This window comes from Phaethon aethereus, assembly GCF_964289735.1.
Source record: "Phaethon aethereus genome assembly, chromosome: Z".
Lineage (NCBI taxonomy): Eukaryota > Metazoa > Chordata > Aves > Phaethontiformes > Phaethontidae > Phaethon > Phaethon aethereus.
In genome coordinates this window covers 21,426,060-21,444,631 of record NC_138577.1, presented here as the reverse complement: position 1 = coordinate 21,444,631, position 18,572 = coordinate 21,426,060, and the positions used below count along the sequence as shown (strand labels likewise).

The 18,572-nt window shown below is 38.8% G+C and overlaps 1 protein-coding gene across 1 annotated transcript in view; it reads left to right on the top strand.

The window, feature by feature from the left end:
* Window positions 1–4,839: 4,839 nt before the first annotated feature.
* SLC38A9 (solute carrier family 38 member 9) overlaps window positions 4,840–18,572 on the top strand; it is a 32,003-nt gene continuing 18,270 nt past the window's right edge. The window contains exons 1-8 of the mRNA XM_082013367.1: window positions 4,840–4,911; window positions 5,482–5,603; window positions 5,752–5,815; window positions 5,931–6,024; window positions 6,990–7,160; window positions 9,728–9,787; window positions 12,038–12,235; window positions 15,160–15,267. Coding sequence (XP_081869493.1) covers window positions 4,855–4,911; window positions 5,482–5,603; window positions 5,752–5,815; window positions 5,931–6,024; window positions 6,990–7,160; window positions 9,728–9,787; window positions 12,038–12,235; window positions 15,160–15,267 — 874 coding nt within the window. The 5' untranslated portion in view covers window positions 4,840–4,854. The remainder of the gene's footprint in view (window positions 4,912–5,481; window positions 5,604–5,751; window positions 5,816–5,930; window positions 6,025–6,989; window positions 7,161–9,727; window positions 9,788–12,037; window positions 12,236–15,159; window positions 15,268–18,572) is intronic.

The window sequence follows — 18,572 nt, the reverse complement described above, 5'->3', positions numbered from 1 at the left end:
ACAGTTTAGAAAATAAAAATCAAGCTAGTGGTGGAATTCTTAGGAACAGGTTTCCTTAAGAGAAATGCACTGACATCTGTAATGTTCCTATCCAGATAGGCAGTTGCCAATTAAAAGATAGAAACCTGTGAGTATAGTCTTGTTATTGTTACTTTTTTCCTTACTTTAATTTCCATGACAATGAATCAGTTTTACTCCTTTGTTTCTCCTGCACCATATACAGCATTCCTGTAATAATTTAGTGACTCAGTAGAACAGTAAAGCCCTAGGAATTTACTAGCTTTATTTCTGTGTAATAATCCTATCACATCCCTGAAAAGTAACTGACTGATGTGCGATATCAAAGAATCTGTCCAATAGCTCCTCATGGTCTTTTTGAAGGAGAGAAAAGAAATTATTAAGCATCCTCTAAAGTGGTGGGTTTTTTGTGTTTGTTTAAATATGAAAAGTTTGTCTAACGTGAAGTCATTAATACTGTCATGTAGAGTCAAAACACACACTGACACGAAAAATTGTATTATATTGTAACAGCTCAGTACTCAGAACATTACTTTTGATGTCCAGATGTCCAGAACCAGTTGCTTGTTGTGTAAAAATATTTCCGCTAAGGTACTCAGAAAACAGTATTATTTAGTTTAAAACTTCTTGAAGTAGATATTTGCCATACTGCTTCATTGCTCTACAAGATGTAATGCATTGCTGAAAATATCCAGACAAAAAGATATAGCATCCTTATGAATGCTAGTGGTTGCAAGATTGTATGTAGTTTGCCAAACAAATTTTCCTATTGTGCTGTTCCCACTAACCTTCCAAATCCAACATTTGAACTTTGCCTAGCACAATATTTGGAAACAACTTCAATCATGAACATCTCTTCTTGTTTTCTTTGCTTGCAAAAATTGCTACCCAAGTTCCTAATGTGAGAAAGTTTGGACAGAAGCCCTCTTCTCTCTTTTCCTGGACCAGCACTGGAATTCTTATTAACTGTCCCTTTGTGTGACTGAGAAATAACTAGCAGATGAGTGTAGCTGCCGGTTTGCTGGGAATAATTTCTGAAGTACATATGCGGTGTTGTAGTGTATGGGAGGTGTGGACTTCCTGCATGAGAACCTGCATCTTGTCCATACTCATGGTGCTGTGGAAAACAGCTGGTTTTACCGGTGTTTGGCGTGGTAAAGAGAAGATTGTTTTTCAGTCTAGCTATTGAAATATAAATTGTAATTGTGTTTTTTAGTATGTATATAAATAATTTCATTGGACATTATAGTCTATCTCGATGCATGGAAATTGTCTGCACTGTTTTGCATTGGTAGTCACACCCTCCGGTCATGTAACCTCTCCCCTTCCTCCAGATCACATTGTCCCACATACTTTTCATAATCATTTTGCCACATGCGAGATATGATGTGATTGCCTGTATAAATCAGCAAGTTTTCTAGGGATCTGTTGCAGCTGCTGATGCTTGCATGTACGGAGTGCTTGTCTGCTAGACTTAAGGTCCCTGAAGAAAGTTTTCCACAATACATTCCAGATTATATCCTACCTGCTTAAGGCTTTGAAAATCTCAGTCTTTGAGAACTTCTTTGAGCCTTTGAGTGTTTCTCAGACTTCGGAGTATGCCCTACAACCAGTTTGATCAGAAGTGTATCTGGGGGCCACACTGGGAAATGGCCATGACCCTAGACAGCGTGCTACCCTCTCCTGCTGGGGATCAGGGAGGAAGGTTACATCCCAGCCTGTCCGCATAGCTACCAACTCAGACTGATGGTTTCAAAGAGATCTCCAACAACCATAAAACTGATGAGTGGACAGTCTATTTTAGCATAGTCACTTGCTCAGTAAGACTAGAGGTGCAGTGGTACCCTGAGAAAAAGAAAATTAATTTCTGCTTTAGATCATTTTAATTCTCAACAAATGTACACCAGACGGTGTCAAGAGGGGAATTAGCCCAAGTACTGGCAGCATTAAACATGTGCACTTCTCCAGGCAGGAAGCAGCAGCAACAGATATATAGAATTTCCTTGGGGTTGTTTAATTTTTTTTTTCGCACTGGTAGATTAGATTCTGGATCGTACCCTTCTGTTTTGTGCTGGACCATAAATTGCATGTTCAATCCATACTCTGTTCATAATACTGAAGAAAATGAAGTATCTTCCTCTAAAGAATTTCTTAGCTACAAACAGATACATTTTTGCTACATGTGAAATTTTTTCTTGCTATTTGTTTGGTCATTGACCAATAATACTGCTTTCCCCATAAAATAGGATGTTGTATTCACGTTTTCTGTTATCTTAATTTTAAAATAATCCATGGCTTTAACTTGAATTACTTTAAAAAATGATCTCCTACTGTCTTCCAGTCTGGAAGAGTTTTCTCTGATGCCCATGTCAGCAGTTGTTGAACACCATTTTGAAGGAAATCTTTGCCACAGATCTGCTCACTTTGAAGCAAAATTTGTCTCAGTGTAGTTTTTGCACAGTAGCAATGGAAGTTTATGAGGATGTACTAATAATACTAACTGGAGATGGGAAAAGAGGTAGTCCTCATGAAACTCTTCACACTATGCAGCTGCCGTATAACTAGCAAAACACATACTTTTCATGTTCTGAATATAAAGTGTGTCAGGATCCAAAAAGAAAACAGCAGAGAATTGGCTGGGGGTGGGGAGGCATTTAAACATATTACATGTCCTGTTTTCATAATTAGTCTTTATTTTAAGGTCTTCTAATGAAATACTTGTTAGAAGCGTCCAATGACTGGATCAGCCTAATAAATTTTAAGCTAAAACAAGTGAAGTCCTTTAGAGCTGACAGTCCATGAGTATTGTATGTTACGTACTTATGGAATTAGTTAGCCCTGTGTGCCTCTGACTTGTGTAATGAATCTATTGCTTAAAATTTATTCTTGTTTAATTGCGGTATCTCTTTTAATTGTTTATAAGAACAGCACAGAAGCCCACATACAAAATGGGGATTTCCCACATCATGTCATAGACTTGGAAAAAAAGAGTTGATTGAGAATGTTTTAAAAATTGAAAGTGTGTTCACTTTCATTTCAGTAAGTGGGAAAGAGCTTAGCAAGTCTAAGCCATTTTTAACATGAAAGAAGATGTAAGAATTAATGAAATCTAAGATGAAGGCAAGAATTAATGTGGAGAAAAGGAAGTTACTTTTTTCTGTTTTCAACTTTTGTCAGTCAGTCTTTGTTATTCCCATAAATACTTTAACCTGCGGTGTCCCCTTAAGCACACAGGAATAAGGACGTACCTTCATCTCTTCCAAAGATACAACAACCAGCTTCAGAGCTGTATTCTTTGTCTTCCAGATAGAAGGTGGTGCCATGGTGCAAATGCTTAATGATTCACTGGGAAAGAGAATGGGACCTTTGTCACGGTATTGAGAGCTGGGGCAGGAGGGGTTGACCAAGTTCCTTTGTAATCTGAGACAGAAATGGGTATTGAAAAACTGTCAATTCAAATAGGCTTTGCTCACATTACAGAAAAAATGTCATGGATTTATTGCTGACCTAATTTCTGCCTGAAAATTGTTGTGATTGGTACTTCTGTGGGTTCTGGTTTTGGGATGGTTCTTGTTTCTGAGTGATTTAAACATCAACGTTGAAGAAGAAGATTAGAAAGCTGTTGAGAATGCTTTAGAAATTAAAAACACTGGTGAAAGGGGGAGGAAAAAAAAAGGGCAAAACCCTGTATCAAGGCTTCCAGGTCACCAATACCCCCTCTCTTTTTTGAGAAATTAGGCTGTCAGTGCTAAGACTGAATGTCACATTTAGGCAATAGTATAATATGCCTATATGGAAGTAAATTATACTTGATTTAAAAATAAAAATCTACAGTATCTTGATTAGGTTGAATATCTCTTGCATGAAGCTAGATTTATGTTGTGTTGTAACTTTAGGAACAGCTTTCACTCTGCTCTGTTCCTACATGTGTGCAGATAAAACAAGGGGTGTGTGGTGTGGTTGCTTAGTGGCTGTGACCATCCTGCAGTCTAACTCAGCTAGGAAAAAAGGGAAGGGAGACCACCTGTATTTTATACATCTCTGCATGAGAGATGTAGGACTTCTGCTGCTGACAGTCCTGTTCTCCGTGATTACCCTCATTAAATCTGTTGAAGTTGTGAATTGCAATAGTTCAGAATTGCAAATGGACATCTGTTGCTCGATGTTCTGTGACAAATTCCATTCCTGGTTGCATTGGCTTAAAAATAGTATGAGGACATGGACTTATTTGGGCTTGATTCCTTCCCCATGGAACACAATTTCATGCAGTGTTTTTGGCTAGATTAGTAGTTCCTAGCCTTTTCATACGTGGTCCTTGTTATGACCTCTCATTCCTGTATTTTTCTCTGTCTTCTTTCTGCTTCTGCATTCTCATGCTTTCTGTTTCTACCTCTGTTCCTCATCACTAGTTCGGGCAACACCGGTTATAAGCACTAATAAGCTTGGCCAAGCTTATTAACATGTAGTTCTGGTGTGACTCATTGTTGAGAACTAATAGACTGGATATTAGGTCTGAATTTTGATGTTAGGTTGCCCCACAGAATCTGGGCAAGAGGCCATTGTAATATGGGTGATACAAACACATGGTTCTTTCATGGGTGGTAGCGTCCCTCATGGCGGTGATATTTTTGCATTTGCTTTCTGTGAGTGAATGACAGACTCATCATGAGTGATACTGAGCTGTTCTCAGAGTTGTATATTACCTCTTATGTTCTAGGTTTTAAAGGTTTTGTTTTTCTTTCTTTTTTCCCCTCCTTTAGACCATTTCATGTGGAGCCTACCAACATAGTCAGTGTGAACGATGACATGCAGAGAGTCACTGATGAAGCTTCAGCAATGAATAAGCGGATTCATTACTATAGTAGACTCACGTCTCCTGCAGACAGGGCATTGGTAAGGCAAAGACAGGGTCAGAGTAACTGAGAGGTCTCTGGCATGTTGGGTCTTCCCCAGCCTAGGTTTATAAAAGAAGCACAAATAAAAGTAGCGGGAGAATTGCTCTGCAGCTTGCTTTGAAGTAAATATCTAGTAGCTGAATGCCTTAACAAGGTCTTGTGTTATCACAAGTTGAGATTGACTTCTTGTACAATGCCTTCACCATCCAAAGAGAAGAGAAAACATACAAACAGCTTGAATTTTGTAACAGTGGTCCAGGCTGCTTGGATGTGTGTACTCATTTCTCTCATCTATGAGAGGATTTAAGCAGTGGTCAGCTGCAGTGATTGAACTAGCATGATCTATGCATAGTATGTTACAGGCATTTTGCAGAAGAAATTTTTCTGCTATCTAGCTAAAAATCCTATCAACAGCTTTTTTTTTTTCATAGGGAGAAAATGAATGTAGTCCAACTTTTTTTTTAATACACTTTTCATGGGAAAAAATTGTGATTTACAACAGTTGGCTGTATTTGAGACAAGTTACTTTGATGTTACTGATAAGTCTTGGTTTTTATCCATTTATTAGATTGCTCCTGATCATGTTCTTCCAGCTCCTGAAGAAATCTACGTGTACAGTCCATTAGGAACTGCTTTTAAAGTTGACAGTTGCACAGATGGCTATGGTAAAAACTCCAGTATAGTGACAATGTATGTTAAGCACCTTGCCATATATTAGCCAGAAAATGCATTATTATTGAATGTTCTATATTGTATGCATAAGTATTGTAGCTAAGAGGATAGTATGAACTAAGAGTGCTTTTTAAATTATTCACTGGCTTTTTTCTTTTCTTCCTAGATTTATGATATGGAATACAATGATGGGTACATCTATATTAAGTATCCCATGGGGAATAAAACAGGTAAAAGTATGAAAAATGCATGCGTATGAAAATGTTTTTGGTAACATGGCTTGCTCTTAATTTTTCTGTAGTGTTATTGATAAATAAAGTAGACTGTTTTTCTCCCTCTTAACAGGCAGGCTTTACTTCTGGAATAATTCTCATCTTACTGATGGGCATTTTGACTCTCTATTGCTGCTACAGAGTTGTGAAATCACGGAAAATGATACGTAAGAAAAACAAAGCTTCATAACACAAATGTTTCCATTAAGTGTGAAATGCAGAGATCTAATAGATTCTTAGTTTGTCTGTATCTTTGCTATATGTTAGACTCGACCTACAAATAAAAGCTGTTCCTTTGAATGTCTCCCTAATTTTGTAGACTGGATCTAAGTTCTGTAAGCTAAATGTCTGTCTTCGCTTATTAGATTATCCTTCAGTTTCTTGGCACCTAAGTAAGTATTACAGCCAAACCCAAACTGTTAGCAAGCAAGGTCTCAGATGTTCACGTGTTTGAGGACTTACGGAGTTAGAGGCTCCTGTTCTTCTCCATAAGCGCTGTCCAGTTCTTTACATGTATTTCTGATTGCATTTCACAGTGGAACAGCATGGGCTGTAGCTGCATCCACTTGTAGATGTAGCTTGCATGCCTGCACTACCCTAAAAATTGTGTACATTTTGTGTTTGAAGCAGTTTATGGACAATTGCCTCACTGACAGTGGTTCTACTTAGAACGTACTTCTGTTGTTCAAAACTCATCTTGCGGCTCTTGTAGTTAATGTTTTTATGCATAAACTAGCCCCTCACTTACTCAACTAAAGGCAGTTAAGACCTCCAGTTTGTGACAACTCATTTTGAGGACTAGGTCATGGTCTGGCCTACTTTGCCATAACTCCTGCAAAAGGCTTTAGCTGCAAATGCATGGCTTGATTTTTTCTACCATATCTTATTCCAGTGCTTGTGGAATTACCCGAAGCAGTGGTATGGCCACAATAAAAGCCTCTTACTTCTTCAGGTTCCTTCAGTCACACGCCTAATGAATGTTATACTTTAAAGTTAACAGCAGTCGTCTTAGCCCTTGGAAGCACTGTGAATTTTTGTAAGAGTATTATGACACAAAAACACATCCTGTCATGAAGAGTTCTGTTGACTCTAATATAACATTTTGTTATGTTCCTGGTTTTTGTATCTCTAGCTTTAATAGATACCTCAAACTGGGAATTCCCAGACGTTTGCAAGTATTACTTTGGATCCTTTGGTCAATGGTCAAGCCTTTTATTTTCTATGGTATCGCTTGTTGGAGCCATGGTTGTTTATTGGGTGCTTATGTCCAACTTTCTGTTCAACACAGGAAAGTTTATATACAGTAAGTATATATTTTTGGTTAACTTTTACAGGTGTCTTGTGGAAAGATCAAGACTTTGGTTTATACTGAAAAAGGATTGTCCATTTTACTTAATCTTGATTTTTCTGTTACTTTGTGTGAAAAGTCAAGTGAGTGGAGTTATAGGCAGAGTCATGTGTGTTTTCAAAGGCAGTTTCTCAATCTTTCATTAAAACCACACTTTTGAGAGACAAAGTACCAATTTTCTGATTTGCATGTCAGTAATGAGTTTTCTTGGTGTAGTTTAAACAACCCAAAACTGGTTGCTTGTTTCCACTTCATATTTTCACTTGCTCTTATTTGCATGAGTGTAACTATTTGAACAGCCGTATAACACCCTAGGCTGTTGAAATGATCCAGGTTAATGAAAAAAAATCGAGTTTCATTCTAGATTTCAACAAACACACTTAGAGTGCTGCCATGTAGAAAGTGTTTACAAGCGTCCCTGAAGGAACGATGAACTGTAGCACAGTGGAAGAGCAATTCTTAGTCTGGCATTGCTACAAAAGAAAACATATTGGTTGTTTACACCCTTGTACGTGCACAGACACACAAGCTTTTGTGGATACAATCAATTAGGTATGTAGAGTTGTGGGAATAAATGATGGAATTGAGAGCTTTGAAAACCTGACTCATAGCGTTGAATAGCACGACTAAGGTTTAAGAGTTTCTGTTTTGAAGGTAATTAACAAAGCTCTGAGGCAAATAACAGCACAGACACTTATACCTCTTAAACAATGTTTAATTAGAGTTCCCACCGTCCCTGAAGGACATACTTTACTTTATTGGTTAATGACTGGTATATTTTACAGCTGACCTAATTCATAAGTTGCTCAGGCCATTTAATTTTAGACTTTTTTTTTTTTTTTTAAATGAGGTTAGCACTTTAATCCAAAGTTATCCTAAACCAAATAACCCCAATTCTAATAAGAAAAATTCAAGATGATCAAAACCGTTCCTTTTCTAGGAAGAAAGTCCTGCTTTTCCCTGAGATTGGCATGTCATTTTATCACTTACCTGTATTTGTTTGGGGTTCTTATTTCAGTTGTTTGCACTGTGATAACTTTAATCATTGGATCCTTGTCTTAAATTTCATTGTGGCTACTTAATTACTGAATTATAAAATGGGTAATAGGATGTAGGTTTGACACAATGACATCTTCCAGCCGTGTGTTACTCTAAGCAGGCTACTGTATTTAATTCTAGTGCATTCAGATTACTTTTTTAAAATCTGCACACAAAATTTAGGTGGGAACAAATTGATTTTCTAAGGGAGGATGGTCTAGAAATTAGTAGTACACAAAGAATGCAAGAACTGCAAGCCGAGTATGATATCCTGTCTTTTTTTTTAACAGCTTTTTTTCTGTTTTTGTTTTATGAAACAAATAAATCCACAAATGGAATTGCTACTCCTAAAACACTTTTTAAGTACAGAGAAAACATAAATTGGCTATCCATCTATAACTAATTTTAAAGTGCTCTAATTCTGTAAGAGCTATCAGTTCTTTTGATGGCTTCACACTAGGTACTTTTTTTTAAGTAGAAACACAAAACAGTGACGAAGTGAGGAGGTGATGAGTGATTTTAGTTTAATCCTCTGATTGTTGTATACACTGAGCTCATCAGTAAGTGTGAGAAACTCAGTTGTAATTCAGGGTGTCATAAATCAAAATGAAGAAACAAAAAAGAGTTTTCTTCCCACAAGACATTTTGCTTTCTTTATGAGAAACAAGCTGCTGTTAATTGCGTTTAAAAAATCTGAGGCCTATTGCCCCAGTTGATGTTCTGCGTGCATAATATACCCACATGCAGCAGAAATAAATTTTAACCAGAGACAGACTAATTAAATTTCCAAGCTGATGGGCATTTTCTGTGTGTATATGTACATAAATTTAAGGAAATTGCTATGCAGTACTCTCATACTGGTGAAATTGCAGAAACTTGGAAATATGTGGTGTGGCAGAGCAGTAAAGTAACACAGGAGTGTAGTGGAAACAAAATACTACTAGAGATGACTGTAGACAGAGAGACATAAACCTTTTTCCAGAGATTACCTCCTCTAAAATACAAAAGCATCCCACAGAGCCTCTTCTGAAAAAAAAGGTTAGACAAATGAGTAGGGGAAGCTTTTTCCATATAATAGCATCTCAACTAAGGGTATGGTTGCATGCCCTTTTTTTCTGTCCCAAAAGAGGCTGGTTTTAAGGTGCATCGCCTGACTAACCTACTGTACAACACTGCAGACCGAGGAGCTGGGACAAGCCGAGGTGTGCTGGGGGAACAGGAGTGAGCAGCTGGGAGGGGGGGCTTGGGAACTTCTTAAACGGGCAGGGCTGCTTAGAAGAAAGTAGTGCAGTGGGGGGCTACTTTAAAACACTTCTAAAAGAAAGTTTTTTTAATATCCACTTGGGGTTGGGAGAGTGCAATGTACTGTATATGCCTCTGATACAATTTGCCAAAGTATTTCCTTACTTAATTTTTATCGAGTCAACAGATAAAAGCCTAATAGCAGGTTTGGGACATTGATAGCAAGATTTTCTTCTTTTCAGACTTTGTTCATGACATTAATGTAACCGAGATTGTTCCTGGCACAAATGGAAGTAACAAAGGTAAGAAGCACTTACTGGTATAGTGTTTCCTGGTCTGGGGTGGGGGTTTAAAGACAAATCATATTTCCATGCCTAACCACATTCCAGTCATAAAGTGTATATCCTCAGTTCTAACTACCTTTTTTTTTTTTTTTTAATGTAATTTTCTATCTGGGATTTGTACTTCCACAAATAACCACACAGTTGGAAAGCTTAGTAATTGGGGGGGGGGGGGGGAAGAAAGTGAAAGAAAGTGACGATGGGAATAATGATTAAAAAGCAAATTATGAGTTTGTGTATACCAAAATAGATCCTCCTTAAAACCGTGAATGTTAGACCTCTTAACAGTAGTTGCACAATGAGGAATTGTCTTAAGTAATTTTAACTTTCACACCCTAAAATTGAGGCACATCAGATCTGTTTACTGTTTAAAATCTTGGCTGGTGCATCTTCGCTCCTGACCACCTCTGCAGCAATGTTCTTATTTGAAAAAAATAGGAACAGCTTTAGTGATGCTGAGCGTAGGAAGAAACAAGTGTCAGGCTACATAAGCTGAGCGACTGCTTGCCTTTTGTGAAGAGTCTGACATTTGCACAACGAACACAAGAAACTGCAGTCAAGTGTGAAGATCGGTCTGTTGAGTGTTCTTAAGTAGGCAGACTAATGTAGAATGAAGGCAGCAGCTAGGCATTGTTGGCTTCTGATCTTTCCACCTGTACACAGTAGCTGAACATGTAGTACTTTGTTATGAAGCAGAAAATTTTCTCTATCCTGGGTGCTTATAGGAGTGAGGAAACATTTCAGTACCAGCCAGACAGCTGTGTGTCACACTAGCTGCAGCCGTGTTTCTGGAGAGCAGCTGTTGGAGTCAGGCAAAGGAGTTGAGAAATACTTCTGAAAACCAGCTGATGTGTATTTGAGCTGGTGTTGAATCCTGTTTCTCCTACAGTCCTTACCAGCAAGGCACCAATAGCTGCTGCAGCAACCTTGTGCTCTCCCTCTGCTTCTGCTGTTCTGTCCTATTCTTATGCAGCAGGGAGTATAACTTGGAGACAAAGTAGACAACAATATTCCACAGCATCCTCCGGCAACTGGAAGATTTGAAGCAGCTGCTTCAGAGAATTAAGGGCTGCCAGATGCTTAAATGACTCTTGGCAGGGCATTCAAGGCTACCAAGGAGATCAGTAAGAACAAAAGCATTTTTCAAGGTCTGTGAAACATTCCTCTTATAAGCAATGGAGAGAAAGCAATAAGAAAGCTGGAAGTAAAATAATATAATGGTCTCTCAAGAAATTTGACAGAAGACTTTTCACACCGTTGCCTTTGTAACAGCAGGCATGAAGGCAATCAAGTGTTGTGGGATGCCAAAATTTAAAGTAAGGCATTATGAGAACAGTAAGACAGGTTCATATTTCAACACATAACTTTGTAGGCATGTGTTAGAAAGAAATGCTGATATTAACAAAAATCAAATAAACACGTTTTTATCAAGGGATCTTTTTGTTCCAGTTACTTGTTCAGGTGCTGCCATTGATCAGCCACCATGTAACAGGAGTGTGATGTTCCCTTTTGGTAGTGCTATGGGTGCATATCTTAAATTGCTTCTGTTGTGTTGTGGAGCAGTGATGTACTTGGCACCTGGCAGGGCACCAGGATGACAGGATGTTTTGATTCGGTGCATGAGTTTTAGACCTGCCAGTAGTTATAGTAGCTTTCCTGGCATCCTTAGTTTGTGTGTTCCCAGAGCAACCTACAGTGATACAGGCTCTTCTGTACACAGATGCGCTTGTGTCTTGGTTCATAGGATCTTAATGGAGTGTGCAGGGACAGATTACAATGCTAAATACTCTGCCAGATGCAGAGGTGAATTGCTGTGTCTTGATTCCAGCAGGTGACTGTAGGCACTGAACACACCTAGTTACAGGTGTGTGACCTTGAAGGCTGATCCTATGCCACAGCTCAGGCTTCAAACAAATTAGCATCTTTGTTGTGCAAGGCTGAGAGAACCATAGCACTTGTCATCTTAGAATGAAAGGTACTTGGCAATGAAATCTTAGTGCTGAACTCCTGATTAATAAAAAAAAAAGAAAAGAGAAAAAAAAAAAAGAAAAAAACCCCAACCAAACCAACAAGTAGAAGTTAGGAACTGAGTTGTCAAACATTGCTTTTGAGTGGTCCTATTCCCCATAGGTAAAACACTCTCCAGAAATTATGGGATCTTGCTCATGAACCCTTTTCATCTGGTGATATTTTTCTTTTCCTTTCTTCCAGTCATTTGTCCAAGTGCTGCTAGCGGTCACCCACCACAGAACAGGAGTGTGATCTTCTCTTCTGGCAACAATACAGGTTTTGAACTCTTTGAAGAGTGGTGGAACAAATCACAAACAGTACCGTTTTACCTGATTGCTGTTCTTCTACCCCTGCTAAATCTGAAGTCTCCATCCTTCTTTGCGAAGTTTAATGTATTAGGTAGGTAACATACTATTAAAGTATTGGTTCTTTGTGGCTAAAATGTATATAAAATGGTGAAAACTGCTCCAATGAGTAGAATCATACAATAGAATCATTTGCGTTGGAATAGACGTTTAAGATCATTGAGTCCCACTGTAAACCTAACACTGCCAAGTCCACCGCTAAACCATATTCCTAGGCACCACATCTACGCTACTTCCAGGGATGGTGACTCAACCACTTCCCCAGGCAGCCTGTTCCAGCGCTTGATAACCCTTTCAGTCAACAAATTTTTCCTAATACCCAGCCTAAACCTCCCTGGCGCAACTTGAGCCCATTTCCTCTCATTCTATTGCTAGTTACTTGGGGAGAATAGACCAACACCCACCTCACCACAACCCCCTTTCAGGTAGTTACAGAAAGTGACAAGGTCTCCCTTCAGCCTCCTCTTCTCCAGACTAAACAATCCCAGTTCCCTCAGCTGCTCCTCATAAGAGTTGTTCTCCAGACCCCTCACCAGCTTCGTTGTCCTTCTCTGGACACACTCCAGCAACTCAGTGTCCTTCTTGTAGTGAGGGGCCCAAAACTGAACACAAGATTCAAGGTGTGACCTCCCCAGTGCACGATCACTTCCCTACTCCAGCTGGCCACACTATTTCTGATGCAAGCCAGGATGCTGTTGGCCTTCTTGGCCACCTGGGCACACTGCTGGCTCATATTCAGCCGACTGTCAACCAGCACCCCCAGGTCCTTTTCTGCCAGGCAGCTTTCCAGCCACTGTTCCGGTAGTTTGCGGGCAGCCCATATTGTGCTTCAGTGTGGTTTGTTGGTTGGTTTGTTAATCACCCACAGGCTTTCTATCCTGCTTTGCTTGAGTCTTACAATTAATAAGGAGTTAATTTTTTTTTCTTTGCTCCCTTGGTAATCCTGTAAAAGAAGTCCCACTATATTTACAACAGATTTTCCCAGATGGTGGTGCACATACTGCTATGCAGCATTTGATGCATACTACCTTGGCACAAACAGTCAGGCATACCCTTCCTCATCTGGTAAACATTTCAACACAGGCAATTACTTCCAAAGATTAATTGTTTCTGACCTGAAGTCATTTGCTACCAATCAGTGGATTGATTAATCACATCAATCAATCAGTGTAACCTGCTGCTGTGCTTCGCCCCAGCTCCCAGTACCTTGGCCTGTTCTATGCTACAAGGACAATAATTGTGACTTCTTGCTTCCAAGTCTTGAGATAGAAGACCAAGGCATGTGGAGTTGGTAGAGTGGATAAAGCACATGAATGATGGCTGGGGTTGGTCACAGTTTATGGATTAGGAGAGATCTGAGGGCATAACATTGAAGCCCATGATGAAGAGAAAGGGTAAAAGGAGATGGTGATCACAGAACAGGTTGAAAAAGATGGATATGTATCATAAAGGAAGTGAGGACAGGGAATTGAAGGTCTAGTGTACCTTGTCCTCTGTTCCAATGTGACAATTAGAGCTTGGATCTGCTGTTGTTGAAACCACTAAATGAAAATACAGCACAGTAACTTGGGTAAGTGCTAGTGCTTCTACATAGAAAGTAAGGTTTTTATGTAGACTAGATATAACACTAGGGATAAGAAAATATTTTATCAAGGGAGATCTAGCCGTAATTGTATGTGTTTTTAAAATAAGCACATTAGTGGTCAACTTTTTTTTAATTTGAGAACCTGCATATTAACATATGAAATTTCTCATAACTTCAGTAGGTTATTATGTAATTCAGAAGGTGTTCAAAGTTGCCTTAATTTTTGTAAATTTTGAAGTTTATAGAACAAGAAAAAATGGAGAGCAATTTTTGAGATGGTGAAATGAATCTTAATACAGAACTTTTACTTATCTTTACACCTACAGAAACCTAAATCATTAGGAAACTACAGAATATGTTATGCTGATCCTCAAGTGTAGAACGTTTTGTCTTCCTAATTCTTTGATGATGCTCTGTGAGACCAAACGATAATATCTTCAGTTTATTTTTTAACCCTGGAGATACTGCTAGAATGAAATGACATCTCACCTGAAACCATACTCTAAACTGTAAAAATGCTGTTTCTTTGTCTTTACTTACTTATAGTAAGTTCTCTGGTGACTAGCAGTATTATTGACTGGGAGGTTGCATTGCAGTAGCCTTAATTACCATTGCACTGTTTCCTTCAATTTCTAGGTAGTTACTGTTCTGCCCTTATATCTTTCAAATGACAGGAGACAAGATCATATGCTCTCCATCCCACATGCAGACACAGCAAGATATTTATATCCATCTGTGATCTTATCTGTAGTCCTCTAGCTGTGCACCCTATTGCTGAATGCCTCTGAACCAACGAGATGGAATGCAAATGTAGTGTTATGATAAAGGTTATCCAAAGTTATGATCAAGACAAGGTTTAAATCAGTAGTGAGCAAATGTTGTTATCAGCTTCTAGCTCCCACTGTAAAGTTCACAATTGCAGTAAAATTTCATGTCTTACTAGGCCATTTGGTTCAAAAAGTCAACGACTGAATGGATGTTGTAATAGCTGAAGTACTGTGGCCGACTTTGCCTCATGTTGGATTAAAATCCTGACAGCTGAAGCCTGAACTGATCTGTTACTGCCTTGAGACCTCCCTGTCTGCCCAGCACCAGGGATTACAGGGTTACTTCTTCCACTGTCACTAGTGCAGTGTCTGGAGAATATTAAACATGTTGAAAGCTTGAATTGGGTGCAAGTGCATTATTCTTTCTCTCTGACCTATAAATGAAATAAAGAAAAAGAAAATTTAGACCTAGCCTGTATTTTTAGGAATGAATGCTAACCCTAAATGTTTGGGCTACTGGTAACTAGTTGGATGGAGCAGGAATAAAACACAGCACAAATACTTTCTACTGCCTCATGGTGTTTATTTGGCTCTTGCCTTTTCCAGGTACAGTTTCAGTTGTCTACCTAGTTTTTCTGGTTACTGTAAAAGCTGTTCGTCTGGGAATCCACTTAGAATACAACTGGTTTACAGAGAATGATTTTTTTGTACCAGGTAAGATAATTAAAATGCAGTAATGAAGCCTATCTATGATTTTTAAGGTTTAAGTTTTTTTAAAGCAGTTAATGAATGACTTTCTCATTCACCTTTTAACACCTCTGTGATACAAATAAAGTGAGGAAATGCTGTCTGGTGTTGCGTGTAGAGGGTCAGGAAGGAACCCTTGTGACAAAGTGACAAGGAATGCCTTTCCCAGTGAGGTTCCTTAATTAGCGGACAGTATCAGCACTGGTAAAGAGGAGTGCTTATTAGAGGTATCTCCAAAATTTATCATGTGACAAGAAGCTTGCCATAGCCCTGTTTTGCCTATAGTATAACAAGTTCTAGCTGCACCATTTTCAGATCATGCCTATTTCAGTAGCAGTTACAAATGACAAACGGTAGACAGGCTGACTGGTAAAGGTGCTGTAAGTTCTCCACGCACTGTCTTGCTTAAATGAAATAGCTCATTCACATAATTTATAAGTACAATTTTCCTATGCTTTCCCAATCTATCTCAGGTTTTAGTCCATAATCTTAGCTCTTCTCTCGTAAACACCTGTTAGCTCTCCAGTATGTTTCTTTTGTTTTCCTGAATGTTGTTTTAGTGGCTGTTTGTTCTTTCCAAATTACTGTTAGAAGTTACTGTGTCAGATGTCACAATCATAAACAATGGTATTGCATGAACACATGGTCTAAAGAGATCAGTTTCTTGTTTTAGGAGGCCTGGAATGAGAGATCTGGGGTTAGGTCTTAGTTGTTTTTTTCCCATCCTTTACAATAGGCAGAATTGTGTGACCAGTTAGCTCCAAGGAGCTGTGTCCTGTACTATTGAGTTGTAGCACTCCTGTTCTTAGAAACAAGAGTATTTTGTCTTTATTTAAAAGTTAACCTGTTTACTTAAGGCAAAATTTAGAGTTATGCACCTTCTTGGGGTTCCTTTTGTGGGTTTGTGCGTTTTAAGTTTCCCACTCGCAGTAAGCACTGTACTAACAGTTTTACACATGGGCCTATTGTTAGGTCCAATGAAGTAGAACTGGAGAAGAAAACAAGGATAACTTAAAACATTAGGATGGGTTTTGAATTACTGTTGCAAGATAGAGATCAAAAAAAAAGGAAAAACAGGGTTGTTCCATCATTCTAATAGAACCTAACCTGATATGTGGAATCATGGTAACACACTGTGGCAACAAGAGTAACAACTCAGTGAGTAAACTATAGATAGTTGAGTAAAGTTACTGATACGAAATTCAGCGGGTTTAAGTGTGTTCACATCACAGTTTGCAGTTACTTATTAGTCTTGCAGCTACTTATTCTGTGTTGTCTTTTACCACTCCCTTTTGGTTGATCCGTCTCTCTAGTTGAACTGAAATTGATCTGGCACAATAAGCAGAATAAACAGCTTAGCTAGTGTATTCCGCGTACGTTTGACAAAGAGGTCTGCTCAAAACCCAGTATTACCCTTCTCCACTACTCAGCCCCTACCTATCATCAAATCTCTTTGTTCATTTTTCCCTAACTGCTGAAGGTGATGTCTTCCTCATCTCAGCCAGGCATTCAGAATTCTATTGCAAAGTCTGAATGCCAAGAAACAAGTGAAAGGCTATGTAAAACAGTTTCTTGTGCTTGGTCATGTCACCAAGAAAAAAAAATTATTGTCCTTTCTGGCTGAGTCTTCAAAGCCAGGCAATTTTTGCTGAGTATGACTGTGTGGAAGACTAAAGCAGATGCTTTGAGGATGAACTGGATTATCTCCATAATTCCCTAAGAATCCTCCTGACTAGTGCAGCATAAGTACAAACTTAAAGATAGATATAGGTAGCTCTGAAACAGTGCTATGTATGCTATCTACTTTCTTCCATCACTGCACTTACTTTTAGGCAGAATTTTTGGACTAACAAACTTTGTCTCCAGTGTAAAAATTTGGATTTCAAAGCACTGGATGATTAACATCTGCATTAGTGACCTAATTTATTTTGTATGGCATTATTCATAATGCTATCTGTAAATAGAAATGATAAGCATGTGCTGCTCAGTCAGGAGATAGACCACAATATTTGGTCTTGCTCTGTTGGGAGCATGGAAACATGAGTTTAACCTGAACTGCCTCAGCAGACAGTCTTAAATGCTCACATGGCCTCATATCTATGGACTTTTCCTGGGAGTGCAGGAGAAAATTTGCCCAGACTATGGCTCACTAACAAACCCACATAAGCTGGAAACCAGCCTAAGTCTAAGAAATCAGGTTTTAAGCATCTTGAAGTTCAACTCCAAGATCTATTAAGCAGTCCTAGTGTAATGTGAGTTCTAGTATGACATGTGCTGCAGGTCACTAAGAAGTGGTGCATCCGGTAGTTTGATTATTTTGGCAATGTGACTAGTACTGCTAGGATATAGACAAAGCATGTAGCTAATGCATACAAAGCCAGCTACTACTGATTCTTGTTGTGATGGAATAAACACAGTGCTGAAAGAGATTCTGAATCTGTCAGTTTGATTTTTATTACTGAGATTAAAGTACTGGATGAAAAACAAGCCCAAAAGTCGCTTGTACCCTCAGTTCCATCAGTAATGCATCATGCTAGCTAGATATTGAAGATACAGTGAATCCAGCCCTAGGGCAGGCATATTTTCTCAACCTGGATGAGCCCTTCATTAATTGCTTGGGGTGTTTACCTTGTTGACTTCATAGCACTTAAGAGAAATCTGGTTTAAATAAGTTTGCATGGAGCTCTCTGCGGTTTGATCTGTAAGGGTTTGTGAACCTCTGATGAGTGTTTTGCTGTATTGCTGGATGCTTTCCAGAAGCTGAGCTAGCTCAGGGACCTCTAATTGCTGTTAACTCTCTAAAGAGTACATTTATCCTTATATAATACCAGCAAGGATGGTGCTTTACACACTGTGAATTCCTAGACCAGTTGCAGCGCTTCCAGAAACACAGTCTTTGGAAACACAATCTTTTGAACATAATCCTTCAAGTATTAAAAGCAGCAGAGTAATTCTGTTCCCATGGAGACAAAAAAATAAATTCTGTATAGATGCTGCAAGGTGTATGATAAGACAAGAAGTTGCTCTGCCCTGGTTTGTAAGCAGAACCTCTTAAACATCAACAGATGTCATTTTTCCGCTGGTAGCATAAGTGACTTCTTAACAACCAAAGATGCTTACAGCGCAAATGATTCCATTCCCCCCATCTCCCTGTTCAGGGACCAATAGTTATACAGCCTGACTGCAAGTAATTGCTGCCGCAAAAATGTGTTCTGTTGAGAAGCATAAAAGCTTGTGTGTGTAAATCCTAGATTAACCTAATAATCTTTGAT